The following is a 14,021-nucleotide window of genomic DNA, read 5'->3' as shown; positions in this document are numbered from 1 at the left end:
AGACATCTCTTTTAAAGAAAATTTTGGAGTGCGGCTGTCCAGCTTTTGTTCTTTTGTTTTTTTGCTAGAGGGGTGGGGGGGCCCCTTCCCAGACACAGGAGGAGGAGTTTTGGCTGAACATACGCACCACTGTGCAGGTTCAACAACTCCCCATTGGCTGCAGATACTGAATCACATCCCAGGTTACCTGACATCCAATCACAGAGGAGGCCGGGGGATAGGCAGCGCCCTGCTATTGGTGGGAGGAGTCTCACTCACCTTCTTGATCATCTCCCGGGCCTTCACCAGGGGGATCTCCTGGTCTATACTGTCCACCTCCTCCAGGGCGGTGCACACCCACTGCCGGAGGTGCAGGAGGTAGAACTCCCGGATCTGCTCCTCCTCCGCTCTGCCGCTCTTCACCGCCTCCTTCATCACCGCCAACTTTCCCTCCAGACTCTTCTTCTGCTTGTACCTTCATCAGACAAAGGAGAGAGAGTCAGAGGCCCCGCCCCCAGAGAAGTCACAGCTCCTCCCTTATAGACGTATCGTGTGCTGGCCCAGCAATTCTGCCCCACTCCTCCCACATTCCTCACCACCTCCATCAGACAAGGAGAGAGTCAGAGGCCCCGCCCCCAGAGAAGTCACAGCTCCTCCCGTACAGACATATCATGTGCTGGCTCAGCTCCTCCGCCCCACTCCTTCCCCGCTCTGCTGCTCCTCACCACCTCCATCAGACAAAGGAGAGAGAGTCAGAGGCCCCGCCCCCAGAGAAGTCACAGCTCCGCCCTCAGACATATGTGCTGGCCCAGCTCCTCCGCCCCACTCCTTCCCCGCTCTGCTGCTCCTCACCACCTCCATCAGACAAAGGAGAGAGAGTCAGAGGCCCCGCCCCCAGAGAAGTCACAGCTCCTCCCTTATAGACGTATCGTGTGCTGGCCCAGCAATTCTGCCCCACTCCTCCCCCTCACCACCTCCATCAGACAAAGGAGAGAGTCAGAGGCCCCGCCCCCAGAGAAGTCACAGCTCCGCCCTCAGACATATGTGCTGGCCCAGCTCCTCTGCCCCACTCCTCCCCCGCTCTGCTGCTCCTCCCCACCTCCATCAGACAAAGGAGAGAGTCAGAGGCCCCACCCACAGCTCCTCCCTTATAGACGTATTGTGTGCTGGCCCAGCAATTCTGCCCCACTCCTCCCACATTCCTCACCACCTCCATCAGACAAAGGAGAGAGTCAGAGGCCCCGCCCCCAGAGAAGTCACAGCTCCTCCCTCGACATATGTGCTGGTCCAGCTCCTCTGCCCCACTCCTCCCCCGCTCTGCTGCTCCTCACCACCATCAGACAAGGAGAGAGTCAGAGGCCCCGCCCCTAGAGAAGTCACAGCTCCTCCCTCGACATATGTGCTGGTCCAGCTCCTCTGCCCCACTCCTCCCCCGCTCTGCTGCTCCTCACCACCATCAGACAAGGAGAGAGTCAGAGGCCCCGCCCCTAGAGAAGTCACAGCTCCTCCCTCAGACATATGTGCTGGTCCAGCTCCTCCCCCGCTCTGCTGCTCCTCACTACCTCCATCAGACAAAGGAGAGAGTCAGAGGCCCCGCCCCTAGAGAAGTCACAGCTCCTCCCTCAGACATATGTGCTGGCCCAGCTCCTCTGCCCCACTCCTCCCCCGCTCTGCTGCTCCTCACCACCTCCATCAGACAAAGGAGAGAGTCAGAGGACCCGCCCCCAAAAAAATCACAGCTCCTCCCTCATAGACGTATCGTGTGCAGGCCCAGCTCCTCTACCCCACTCCTCCCACCACCTCCAGACAAGGAGAGAGTCAGAGGCCCCGCCTCCCTTATAGACATGTCATGTGCTGACTCAACTCCTCCCCCTCCAGACAAGGAGAGTCAGAGGCCCCGCCCCCAGAGAAGTCACAGCCCCTCCCTCAGACATCATGTGCTGGTCCAGCTCCTCCGCCCCACTCCTCCCCCGCTCTGCTGCTCCTCACCACCTCCATCAGACAAGGAGAGAGAGTCAGAGGCCCCGCCCCCAGAAAAATCACAGCTCCTCCCTCATAGACGTACCGTGTGCTGGCCCAGCTCCTCTACCCCTCTCAATATTCAGGGAAATACTACCACTGCTGGTTGGTGTAACATCTCCACCTGAAATCCTCCCCTTGGAAACCAAGCTCCTCCCCTCCTCTGGCAGTTTCTCATTACTGTCTATGCTGTGGATGGGGCGGCGTTCTCTCACCTCTCGATCTTGGCCTGCCGATGCACCGCTATGGCGGTGAGGTTGGACTGGGGATCGGGTGGGTTGTACCCCTCGTTCTCCCCCGTCTCTCTGGGTTGTGGGGGAAGGGTGAAGTCTGACACTTTGTAGCGGTGACACCTCTTCAGGAAGTCCAGGAAATAAGTGCGGGCCGCCTCCAGGTGCTGCAACCTCCGACTCTGATCTCCCTGCTTCAGTGTGAGCGCCCCCAGGAGGGCGGGGAGGAGGAGGAACCGCAGGTCCGCCGACGAGATCTCCTCCAGATCCTCGTTAGAGCTGCAGAGAGAGAGAGATACAAAGAGTGTGAATCCCACACCAGACACAGATCCCACACCCGGCCCGAAACCCACCTCCTATAGAGGGGGACACCCGGCCCGAAACCCACCTCCTATAGAGGGGGACACCCGGCCCGAAACCCACCTCCTATAGAGGGGCCCCGCCGGGGACCCCCGCCTCCTATAGATGAGGCCCCCCCCCCCACCTGCGAATCCCGCCTCCTACAGATGAGGGTGACACCCCGCCTCCTACAGATGAGGGCCCCCCGCCGGCGAATCCCGCCTCCTACAGAGGGGCACACCCCTCCGGCGAATCCCGCCTCCTACAGATGAGGGTGACACCCCGCCGGCGAATCCCGCCTCCTACAGATGAGGGAGACACCCCGCCTCCTACAGATGAGGGAGACACCCCGCCGGCGAATCCCGCCTCCTACAGATGAGGGAGACACCCCGCCTCCTACAGATGAGGGTGACACCCCGCCGGCGAATCCCGCCTCCTACAGATGAGGGAGACACCCCGCCGGCGAATCACGCCTCCTATAGAGGGGCCCTGCCTAGCGAACCCCGCCTCCTACAGATGAGGGCCCCGCCGGGGAACCCCGCCTCCTACAGATGAGGGTGACACCCCGCCGGCGAATCCCGCCTCCTACAGATGAGGGCGACACCCCGCCTCCTACAGATGAGGGTGACACCCAGGCGGCGAATCCCGCCTCCTACAGATGAGGGCGACACCCCGCCTCCTACAGATGAGGGTGACACCCAGGCGGCGAATCCCGCCTCCTACAGATGAGGGAGACACCCCGCCGGCGAATCACGCCTCCTATAGAGGGGCCCTGCCTAGCGAACCCCGCCTCCTACAGATGAGGGTGACACCCCGCCTCCTACAGATGAGGGAGACACCCCGCCGGCGAATCACGCCTCCTATAGAGGGGCCCTGCCTAGCGAACCCCGCCTCCTACAGATGAGGGAGACACCCCGCCGGCGAATCACGCCTCCTATAGAGGGGCCCTGCCTAGCGAACCCCGCCTCCTACAGATGAGGGTGACACCCCGCCGGCGAATCCCGCCTCCTACAGATGAGGGTGACACCCCGCCTCCTACAGATGAGGGAGACACCCCGCCGGCGAATCCCGCCTCCTATAGAGGGGCCCTGCCTAGCGAACCCCGCCTCCTACAGATGAGGGCCCCGCCGGGGAACCCCGCCTCCTACAGATGAGGGAGACACCCCGCCGGCGAATCACGCCTCCTACAGATGAGGGCCCCGCCGGGGAACCCCGCCTCCTACAGATGAGGGTGACACCCCGCCGGCGAATCCCGCCTCCTACAGAGGGGGACACCCAGGCAGGGAATCCCACCTCCTACAGAAGGGAACACCCAGGTGGGGAATCCCGCCTCCTACAGAAGGGGACACCCCGCCGGCAAATCCCACCTCCTACAGAGGGGGACAGCCCGCCAGCGAATCCCGCCTCCTACAGAGGGGGACACCCAGGCAGGGAATCCCACCTCCTACAGAAGGGGACACGCCTCCTACAGAAGGGGACACCCCGCCGGCGAATCCCGCCTCCTACAGATGAGGGCCCCCTCCACCTCCAAATCTGCCTCCTACAGAAGGGGACACCCCGCCGGCGAATCCCGCCTCCTACAGAGGTGGGAATCGCTGACAGCTGATCACGTGGCAAAGGGACCGGCCCCCTTACTTGGAGACGTGACCACCCGATCTCAGTGACTTGGTGATCGCAGCGTGCGTCGTAGAGGACGACGTCTATTGACGTCCTCCTGGGGTCGGTGCCATCATTCGGCGATAGCGTGGGCGCCAAGTGGTTACTCTTGATTTGTATTGGTTTGGATGATTACATGAGCCCAACTCAATGTTATTAACCAGTTCCCGGCTGGTCTATCGTCAAATGAGGGATGGGCGAGACATTTACCATTCCGGGGGGGACGCCGGGCTGCGCAGTGACGCGATCCCGCCACGTACAACAGACACAGCAACTCGATCACATGACAATGGTAAACAACGGAACGGCCTCCATTCATTGTGTACTATGGTGCCGCCCAGTTGTGATTGGTCACAGTGATCACATGGTACAGCCCCGAGCTGTCTTCTGTGAGGCGGGCCCCTGGTGCTGGGGAGGGACCCCGCTATAGGAGGGAAGAGAGAACCCCCCATGCCGAAGTGGCCCCTCACCATACTATTGCCAGGATTGGGGACCACATCGGATGTTGGGGATAATTATTCTGGCACCTCCTCCTCTCACCTGAAGAGGTCCAGTTGGGTCACCATCCGGGTCGCCTCCTCCAGAACCTTCACCCCTCTCTGCACCTCCCGGATCCCCTCGGGGCCCCCCGGATCTCCCGCCTCCAGGATCCGCCATCCCTCCTCCAGCAGCTCCGATAACTTCGGCAGTTCAGCCCCGGACCCGTCCGCCATCTTTACTGGAACATGTCTGGTCCCGTCCGCTCTCCGTACACCGGAAGAGACGCGCCGGATCTGACGCAACGCCCGCCCGCGGCCATCTTGTGTGTGGCAGAGGAGTCTGTTATGATGAGGAGGTGGCGGCCATCTTGGAGGTGGCAGGGCTCGTATGATTAGACGCCAGAAGGAGCCGAAAGGGGCGGAGCCAGCTGAGGTGAGAGAAGTGTGAGGGCGGTGATTGGAGACAGAAAAGTCGGTGAATAAAGTCATCAATATTTTATATATATATATAATCAGGTTTTATGTTCTCTCATAGAAAGTCACATTCCAATCGTAGCCTGGGCTAGTGTGTCACTAATAATGGGCATACTTGTCAACTGTCCCGTTTTAACGGGACAGTCCCATCAAATAGGACCTAGTCCCGGCTAATTTAGCCTGCTGGGATTCATGGGGACTCGGTCCGGACTCCTCCCATTCCCTAATAATGGGGACGCCTCGGTCCGGACTCCTCCCATTCACTTCTATGGGGACGCCTCCCATTCCCTTCTATGGGGACACCTCGGTCCGGACTCCTCCCATTCCTTAATAATGGGGACGCCTCGGTCCGGACTCCTCCTATTCACTTCTATGGGGACGCCTCGGTCCGGACTCCTCCCATTCACTTCTATGTGGACGCCTCGGTCCGGACTCCTCCCATTCCTTAATAATGGGGACGCCTCGGTCCGGACTCCTCCTATTCACTTCTATGGGGACGCCTCGGTCCGGACTCCTCCCATTCACTTCTATGGGGACACCTCGGTCCGGACTCCTCCCATTCACTTCTATGGGGACGCCTCGGTCCGGACTCCTCCCATTCACTTCTATGGGACGCCTCGGTCCGGACTCCTCCCATTCACTTCTATGGGGACGCCTCGGTCCGGACTCCTCCCATTCACTTCTATGGGGACGCCTCGGTCCGGACTCCTCCCATTCACTTCTATAGGGACGCCTCGGTCCGGACTCCTCCCATTCACTTCTATGGGGACGCCTCGGTCCGGACTCCTCCCATTCACTTCTATAGGGACGCCTCGGTCCGGACTCCTCCCATTCACTTCTATGGGGACGCCTCGGTCCGGACTCCTCCCATTCACTTCTATGGGGACACCTCGGTCCGGACTCCTCCCATTCACTTCTATGGGGACGCCTCGGTCCGGACTCCTCCCATTCACTTCTATGGGGACGCCTCGGTCCGGACTCCTCCCATTCACTTCTATGGGGACGCCTCGGTCCGGACTCCTCCCATTCACTTCTATGGGGACGCCTCGGTCCGGACTCCTCCCATTCACTTCTATGGGGACACCTCAGTCCGGACTCCTCCCATTCACTTCTATGGGGACACCTTGGTCCGGACTCCTCCCATTCACTTCTATGTGGACACCTCGGTCCGGACTCCTCCCATTCACTTCTATGTGGACACCTCGGTCCGGACTCCTCCCATTCACTTCTATGTGGACACCTCGGTCCGGACTCCTCCCATTCACTTCTATGGGGACGCCTCCCATTCCCTTCTATGTGGACGCCTCGGTCCGGACTCCTCCCATTCATTTCTATGGGGACACCTCGGTCCGGACTCCTCCCATTCACTCCTATGGGGACGCCTCGGTCCGGACTCCTCCCATTCACTTCTATGGGGACACCTCGGTCCGGACTCCTCCCATTCACTTCTATGGGGACGCCTCGGTCCGGACTCCTCCCATTCACTTCTATGGGGACTCCTCGGTCCGGACTCCTCCCATTCACTTCTATGGGGACGCCTCGGTCCGGACTCCTCCCATTTCCTAATAATGGGGACACCTCGGTGCGGACTCCTCCCATTCCCTAATAATGGGGACGCCTCGGTCCGGACTCCTCCCATTCACTTCTATGGGGACGCCTCGGTCCGGACTCCTCCCATTCACTTCTATGGGGACGCCTCGGTCCGGACTCCTCCCATTCACTTCTATGGGGACGCCTCGGTCCGGACTCCTCCCATTCACTTCTATGGGGACGCCTCGGTCCGGACTCCTCCCATTCCCTTCTATGTGGACGCCTCGGTCCGGACTCCTCCCATTCACTTCTATGTGGACGCCTCGGTCCGGACTCCTCCCATTCACTTCTATGGGGACGCCTCGGTCCGGACTCCTCCCATTCCCTTCTATGTGGACGCCTCAGTCCGGACGCCTCCCATTCCCTTCTATGTGGACGCCTCGGTCCGGACTCCTCCCATTCATTTCTATGGGGACGCCTCGGTCAGGACTCCTCCCATTCACTTCTATGGGGACGCCTCGGTCCGGACTCCTCCCATTCACTTCTATGGGGACGCCTCGGTCCGGACTCCTCCCATTCACTCCTATGGGGACCCCTCGGTCCAGACTCCTCCCATTCACTTCTATAGGGACGCCTCGGTCCGGACGCCTCCCATTCCCTTCTATGTGGACGCCTCGGTCCGGACTCCTCCCATTCACTCCTATGGGGACGCCTCGGTCCGGACTCCTCCCATTCACTTCTATGGGGACGCCTCGGTCCGGACTCCTCCCATTCACTTCTATGGGGACTCCTCGGTCCGGACTCCTCCCATTCACTTCTATGGGGACGCCTCGGTCCGGACTCCTCCCATTTCCTAATAATGGGGACACCTCGGTGCGGACTCCTCCCATTCCCTAATAATGGGGGCACCACGGTCCAAACTCCTCCCATTCACTTCTATGGGGACACCTCGGTCCGGACTCCTCCCATTCACTTCTATGGGGACGCCTCGGTCCGGACTCCTCCCATTCACTTCTATGGGGACGCCTCGGTCCGGACTCCTCCCATTCACTTCTATGGGGACGCCTCGGTCCGGACTCCTCCCATTCACTTCTATGGGGACGCCTCGGTCCGGACTCCTCCCATTCACTTCTATGGGGACTCCTCGGTCCGGACTCCTCCCATTCACTTCTATGGGGACGCCTCGGTCCGGACTCCTCCCATTTCCTAATAATGGGGACACCTCGGTGCGGACTCCTCCCATTCCCTAATAATGGGGGCACCACGGTCCAAACTCCTCCCATTCACTTCTATGGGGACACCTCGGTCCGGACTCCTCCCATTCACTTCTATGGGGACGCCTCGGTCCGGACTCCTCCCATTCACTTCTATGGGGACGCCTCGGTCCGGACTCCTCCCATTCACTTCTATGGGGACGCCTCCCATTCCCTTCTATGTGGACGCCTCGGTCCGGACTCCTCCCATTCACTTCTATGGGGACGCCTCGGTCCGGACTCCTCCCATTCACTTCTATGGGGACGCCTCGGTCCGGACTCCTCCCATTCACTTCTATGGGGACGCCTCGGTCCGGACTCCTCCCATTCACTTCTATGGGGACGCCTCCCATTCCCTTCTATGGGGACGCCTCCCATTCCCTTCTATGTGGACGCCTCGGTCCGGACTCCTCCCATTCACTTCTATGTGGACACCTCGGTCCGGACTCCTCCCATTCACTTCTATGTGGACACCTCGGTCCGGACTCCTCCCATTCACTTCTATGGGGACGCCTCCCATTCCCTTCTATGTGGACGCCTCGGTCCGGACTCCTCCCATTCATTTCTATGGGGACACCTCGGTCCGGACTCCTCCCATTCACTCCTATGGGGACGCCTCGGTCCGGACTCCTCCCATTCACTTCTATGGGGACGCCTCGGTCCGGACTCCTCCCATTCACTTCTATGGGGACGCCTCGGTCCGGACTCCTCCCATTCACTCCTATGGGGACCCCTCGGTCCAGACTCCTCCCATTCACTTCTATAGGGACGCCTCGGTCCGGACTCCTCCCATTCACTTCTATGGGGACGCCTCGGTCCGGACTCCTCCCATTCACTCCTATGGGGACCCCTCGGTCCAGACTCCTCCCATTCACTTCTATAGGGACGCCTTGGTCCGGACTCCTCCCATTCACTTCTATGGGGACGCCTCGGTCCGGACTCCTCCCATTCACTTCTATGGGGACGCCTCGGTCCGGACTCCTCCCATTCACTTCTATGGGGACGCCTCGGTCCGGACTCCTCCCATTCACTTCTATGGGGATGCCTCGGTCCGGACTCCTCCCATTCACTTCTATGGGGACGCCTCGGTCCGGACTCCTCCCATTCACTTCTATGGGGACGCCTCGGTCCGGACTCCTCCCATTCACTTCTATGGGGACGCCTCGGTCCGGACTCCTCCTATTCCTTAATAATGGGGACACCTCGGTCCGGACTCCTCCCATTCTCTAATAATGGGGACGCCTCGGTCCGGACTCCTCCCATTCACTTCTATGGGGACCCCTCGGTCCAGACTCCTCCCATTCACTTCTATAGGGACGCCTCGGTCCGGACTCCTCCCATTCACTTCTATGGGGACGCCTCGGTCCAGACTCCTCCCATTCACTTCTATGGGGACGCCTCAGTCCGGACTCCTCCCATTCACTTCTATGGGGACGCCTCGGTCCAGACTCCTCCCATTCACTTCTATGGGGACGCCTCGGTCCGGACTCCTCCCATTCACTTCTATGGGGACGCCTCGGTCCGGACTCCTTCCATTCACTTCTATGGGGACGCCTCGGTCCGGACTCCTCCCATTCACTTCTATGGGGACGCCTTGGTCCGGACTCCTCCCATTCACTTCTATGGGGACGCCTCGGTCCGGTCTCCCCCCCATTCACTTCTATGGGGACACCTCGGTCCGGACTCCTCCCATTCCCTTCTATGTGGACGCCTCGGTCCGGACTCCTCCCATTCACTTCTATGTGGACACCTCGGTCCGGACTCCTCCCATTCACTTCTATGGGGACGCCTCGGTCCGGACTCCTCCCATTCACTTCTATGGGGACGCCTCCCATTCCCTTCTATGTGGACGCCTCGGTCCGGACTCCTCCCATTCACTCCTATGGGGACGCCTCGGTCCGGACTCCTCCCATTCACTTCTATGGGGACGCCTCGGTCCGGACTCCTCCCATTCACTTCTATGGGGACTCCTCGGTCCGGACTCCTCCCATTCACTTCTATGGGGACGCCTCGGTCCGGACTCCTCCCATTTCCTAATAATGGGGACACCTCGGTGCGGACTCCTCCCATTCCCTAATAATGGGGGCACCACGGTCCAAACTCCTCCCATTCACTTCTATGGGGACACCTCGGTCCGGACTCCTCCCATTCACTTCTATGGGGACGCCTCGGTCCGGACTCCTCCCATTCACTTCTATGGGGACGCCTCGGTCCGGACTCCTCCCATTCACTTCTATGGGGACGCCTCGGTCCGGACTCCTCCCATTCACTTCTATGGGGACGCCTCCCATTCCCTTCTATGTGGACGCCTCGGTCCGGACTCCTCCCATTCATTTCTATGGGGACGCCTCGGTCCGGACTCCTCCCATTCACTTCTATGGGGACGCCTCGGTCCGGACTCCTCCCATTCACTCCTATGGGGACCCCTCGGTCCAGACTCCTCCCATTCACTTCTATAGGGACGCCTCGGTCCGGACTCCTCCCATTCACTTCTATGGGGACGCCTCGGTCCGGACTCCTCCCATTCACTTCTATGGGGACGCCTCGGTCCGGACTCCTCCCATTCACTTCTATGGGGACGCCTCGGTCCGGACTCCTCCCATTCACTTCTATGGGGACGCCTCGGTCCGGACTCCTCCCATTCACTTCTATGGGGACACCTCGGTCCGGACTCCTCCCATTCACTTCTATGGGGACACCTCGGTCCGGACTCCTCCCATTCCTTAATGATGGGGACACCTCGGTCCGGACTCCTCCCATTCCTTAATGATGGGGACACCTCGGTCCGGACTCCTCTCATTCACTTCTATGGGGACACCTCGGTCTGGACTCCTCCCATTCCGTAATAATGGGGACACCTCGGTCCGGACTCCTCCCCCTACAGGACAACACTCACTTCCTGTAAAGTTCTGTAGTCCTGTCCTTGGGTGACATCACTCACTATATTGTATCTATGGTGTAGTAGTGCCGGTGGTCACCCTAGGACAGGGCGCCTCCCTTCTATGTTATGGAGGAGTTCTGAAGTCCTGTCCCACAGTGCTAACGCTGCTCCTCCATAGATACAGTATAATCTTTCTAGGACAGGAAGACAGAACTCCTCCTTTCTATGTTAAGTGAGGATAGGTGGAGGAGTGCTGTAGTCCTGTCCCAGAGATCCAGTACAGTCTTCCTAGAACAGTACCTCTCCAGGTTATCGAGGGGGGGGGGGGAGTTCTGTAGCCCTTTCCTAGAGAAATTCATTGAGCTGATCGCATTTTTCTGGGCTGCACTCTGTTACACTGTTCTCAGCCATCTCTAAGGGCTACAGAACACCTCCATAATATATGGGGGGGGGGGGGGCCCTATAATCCTGCCCCAGAGTGACAACGCTGATCGTCCATAGATACAGGGAGTAAGCATGGTCACCCTAAGACAGGGCTACAGAACTCCTCCCTTCTATGTTTATAGATGTGAAGGGGGTTCTGTAGTTCTGCCTCAAGGTGACAACACAGCTCCTCCTATAATCAGCACCATCTAGTGGCCATATTCATATTGCAGTATTTATTTTATTTGGGATAAATGATGAAATACCGAATTATTTCCACTAGATGGAGCCGATTCTCACAGGGGATCATTCATTGTGAATGGCGAAAACCTTCGCACAGCAAAGGAGGGGAAAATGCAGCACCAAAGGGCCTCTTCCCCACAACCCTGGCCAGTGGAGGGGGAGCTTATCAGAATATTAAGGCCCCCAGATCCCATTAGTATGGGGGCCGAGTATGGCATACCAAAAGTCTCCCCAGCCCCCCCCATGCCAATGAGTATGGGGTACCAAAAAGTCCCCAGCCCCCCATGCAAATGAGTATGGGGTACCAAAAAGTCTCCAGCCCCCCCATGCCAATGAGTATGGGGTACCAAAAAGTCTCCAGCCCCCCATGCCAATGAGTATGGGGTACCAAAAAGTCTCCAGCCCCCCATGCAAATGAGTATGGGGTACCAAAAAGTCTCCAGCCCCCCCATGCAAATGAGTATGGGGTACCAAAAAGTGTCCCAATCTCCCCCCCCCCCCCATGTTGAGTATGGGGTACCAAAAAGTGTCTTTAGATCTCAGCCCCCCCCCCCCATGCCAAGTATGGGGTACCAAAAATGGTTGACTTGTTTATGGTTGGACTTGTCTTTTTTTCAACCTGACTAACTATACCAATGAGTATGGGGTACCAAAAAAGTGTCTTTATATCCCAGCCCCCCCCTTGCCAATGAGTATGAGGTACCAAAAACAGTGTCTTTATTTCCCAGCCCCCCCCCCCCCCTTGCTAATGCGTATGGGGTACCAAAGTCAAAGACATAAAGGAATTACCAAACTTTGACACTCTAGTAAGTTGGGGTACAGTCTCAATATGCCCCAAAAACGTATCTACTGGCCAGGGTTGTGGGGAAGAGGCCCTTGTCTATTAACATGGGTACAGGGTGCTTTGAGGGGGTGGGTGGACCTTATGTCCAGATAAGGGCCTGGTATGGATTGGGGACCCCCACTTATTTTTCTGGCAATGTTATTTAGTGGTCAGTGGGACGACTACCCAGTTAATGCCAGAGCCGGCTTCCTGGCCCACTTGTTAACCTCCTGCCTGTGCACTTGGCGGGCACACAAAAAATGTGGGTGCTCAAACACCTGAACGGGTGACATTCGGGCCGAGCACAAGTTCACCCCATCCCAACTCATTCCCCACCAGAACTTCACCGAGGCGGTGCCCCCGCCCCCCCCCCCCCCCACCATTGATCTTCTCTGTCCAACAACCACCATATTGAAATTCCTGAGTCTGGACCCGATGGCAGAACCCCCATGGAGAGCAGCCAGAGGGTTAAAGGGCCATCATAAATCTGAGCCAAGGAAGGGGGGGGGGGGGGGGCTGCTTCCATGTGCAGAGTTATTCCTGGACCCCCGCACAGAGGGGGGGGGCATCGGCCTTCCACAATGCCCACCATTGGAGTAATTATAGGACTGGGAAGCCAAATGAAAAAAGGACGGCAGGTATTTTCGGCAGTAAAATGTTGGAATTCTGAGGATTGCGGACTCCCCGGGAGGACCCAGAGACCACATATCTCCACCCCCCCCCCCCCCCCGGCCTATACTGAACCAGAGCAGCTGCTCCTCCACAGGCACCTGCCAACCCCCTCCCCCCACAGCTGCCGCACCGTACCCCCCCACAGGTGCAGGATGGAAAGATGGACACATGCCATGCTTTAATCTCAGCATTTAACTGTTTTAAACACCCCCCCCCCCCCCCCCCCCCAGCAACCAGTGTTCATTGTCGACCAAAACATTTTAGTAGACTAAAATAATCGAGAAGACTAAAACTAAAATGGCATTTTAATCCAAGACTAAAACCAAAAATCTGGTAAAAAAATTGGCAAGACGCCCCCATCCCTCTTCAAAGACTAAAAAAAATAATAAAAAAAAATTATACAACACAAAGTCTGCAGGAGCAAAAAATAATATTTAATTAAAAAATATATATAAAAATTACATTTTATAAAATATTTATATACGCAACAATATAAATGGGTTTAAAATATACAAAAAAACATTCCTCTGAAAAAAAATGAAAGAAGATACATATTTACACATTGTACAGTGCCGTGTCACCTACCAAAAATCGTGAGGACCTCTATGGTAGCACCCCGCCCTAAATACCTAGGGGCCCCCCCCCATCCTAAATCCTTAGACCTTAACACCCCCCCCCCCCGTCCTAAATTTTTAGGCCTTAAACCCCCCTCGACCTAGTCCCAAGTACCTAGGCCTTCCCACCCCCCCCAAAAAAAAATATATATATAATAAACCACCACGAATCTCAAATAGGGTGTATAGAAAAAAAAAAAAAAAAAAAAAATATATATATATTTTAAATTTTATATTACGACGTGTGTCTTTTTTTTTTTTTTTTTTTTTAAACATTTGTATAGCCATTTGTCCAGCGAAACTGCGTCCACCACAAAGAAAAAAGGGCCAGATTCACGTAGAATCGCGGCGGCGTAACGTATCGTACATACGTTACACCGCCGCAAGTTTTCATCGCAAGTGCCTG

General features: G+C 57.5%; 1 protein-coding gene across 1 annotated transcript; it reads right to left on the bottom strand.

Moving 5' to 3' along the window:
* Positions 1 to 258: 258 nt before the first annotated feature.
* IGBP1 (immunoglobulin binding protein 1) lies at positions 259 to 5,021 on the bottom strand (the record flags this gene model as incomplete). The annotated part of the gene is given in 3 exon segments (XM_040322666.1): positions 259 to 454; positions 2,214 to 2,507; positions 4,764 to 5,021. Coding segments are annotated over 3 exon segments (663 nt in total), but the record flags the coding sequence as incomplete, so codon positions are not given.
* Positions 5,022 to 14,021: the final 9,000 nt, after the last annotated feature.

Source organism: Rana temporaria, chromosome 9 (genome assembly GCF_905171775.1).
Source record: "Rana temporaria chromosome 9, aRanTem1.1, whole genome shotgun sequence".
Lineage (NCBI taxonomy): Eukaryota > Metazoa > Chordata > Amphibia > Anura > Ranidae > Rana > Rana temporaria.
The sequence above is the reverse complement of the archived record's forward strand: the minus strand, read 5'-3'. Positions and strand labels throughout refer to the sequence as shown.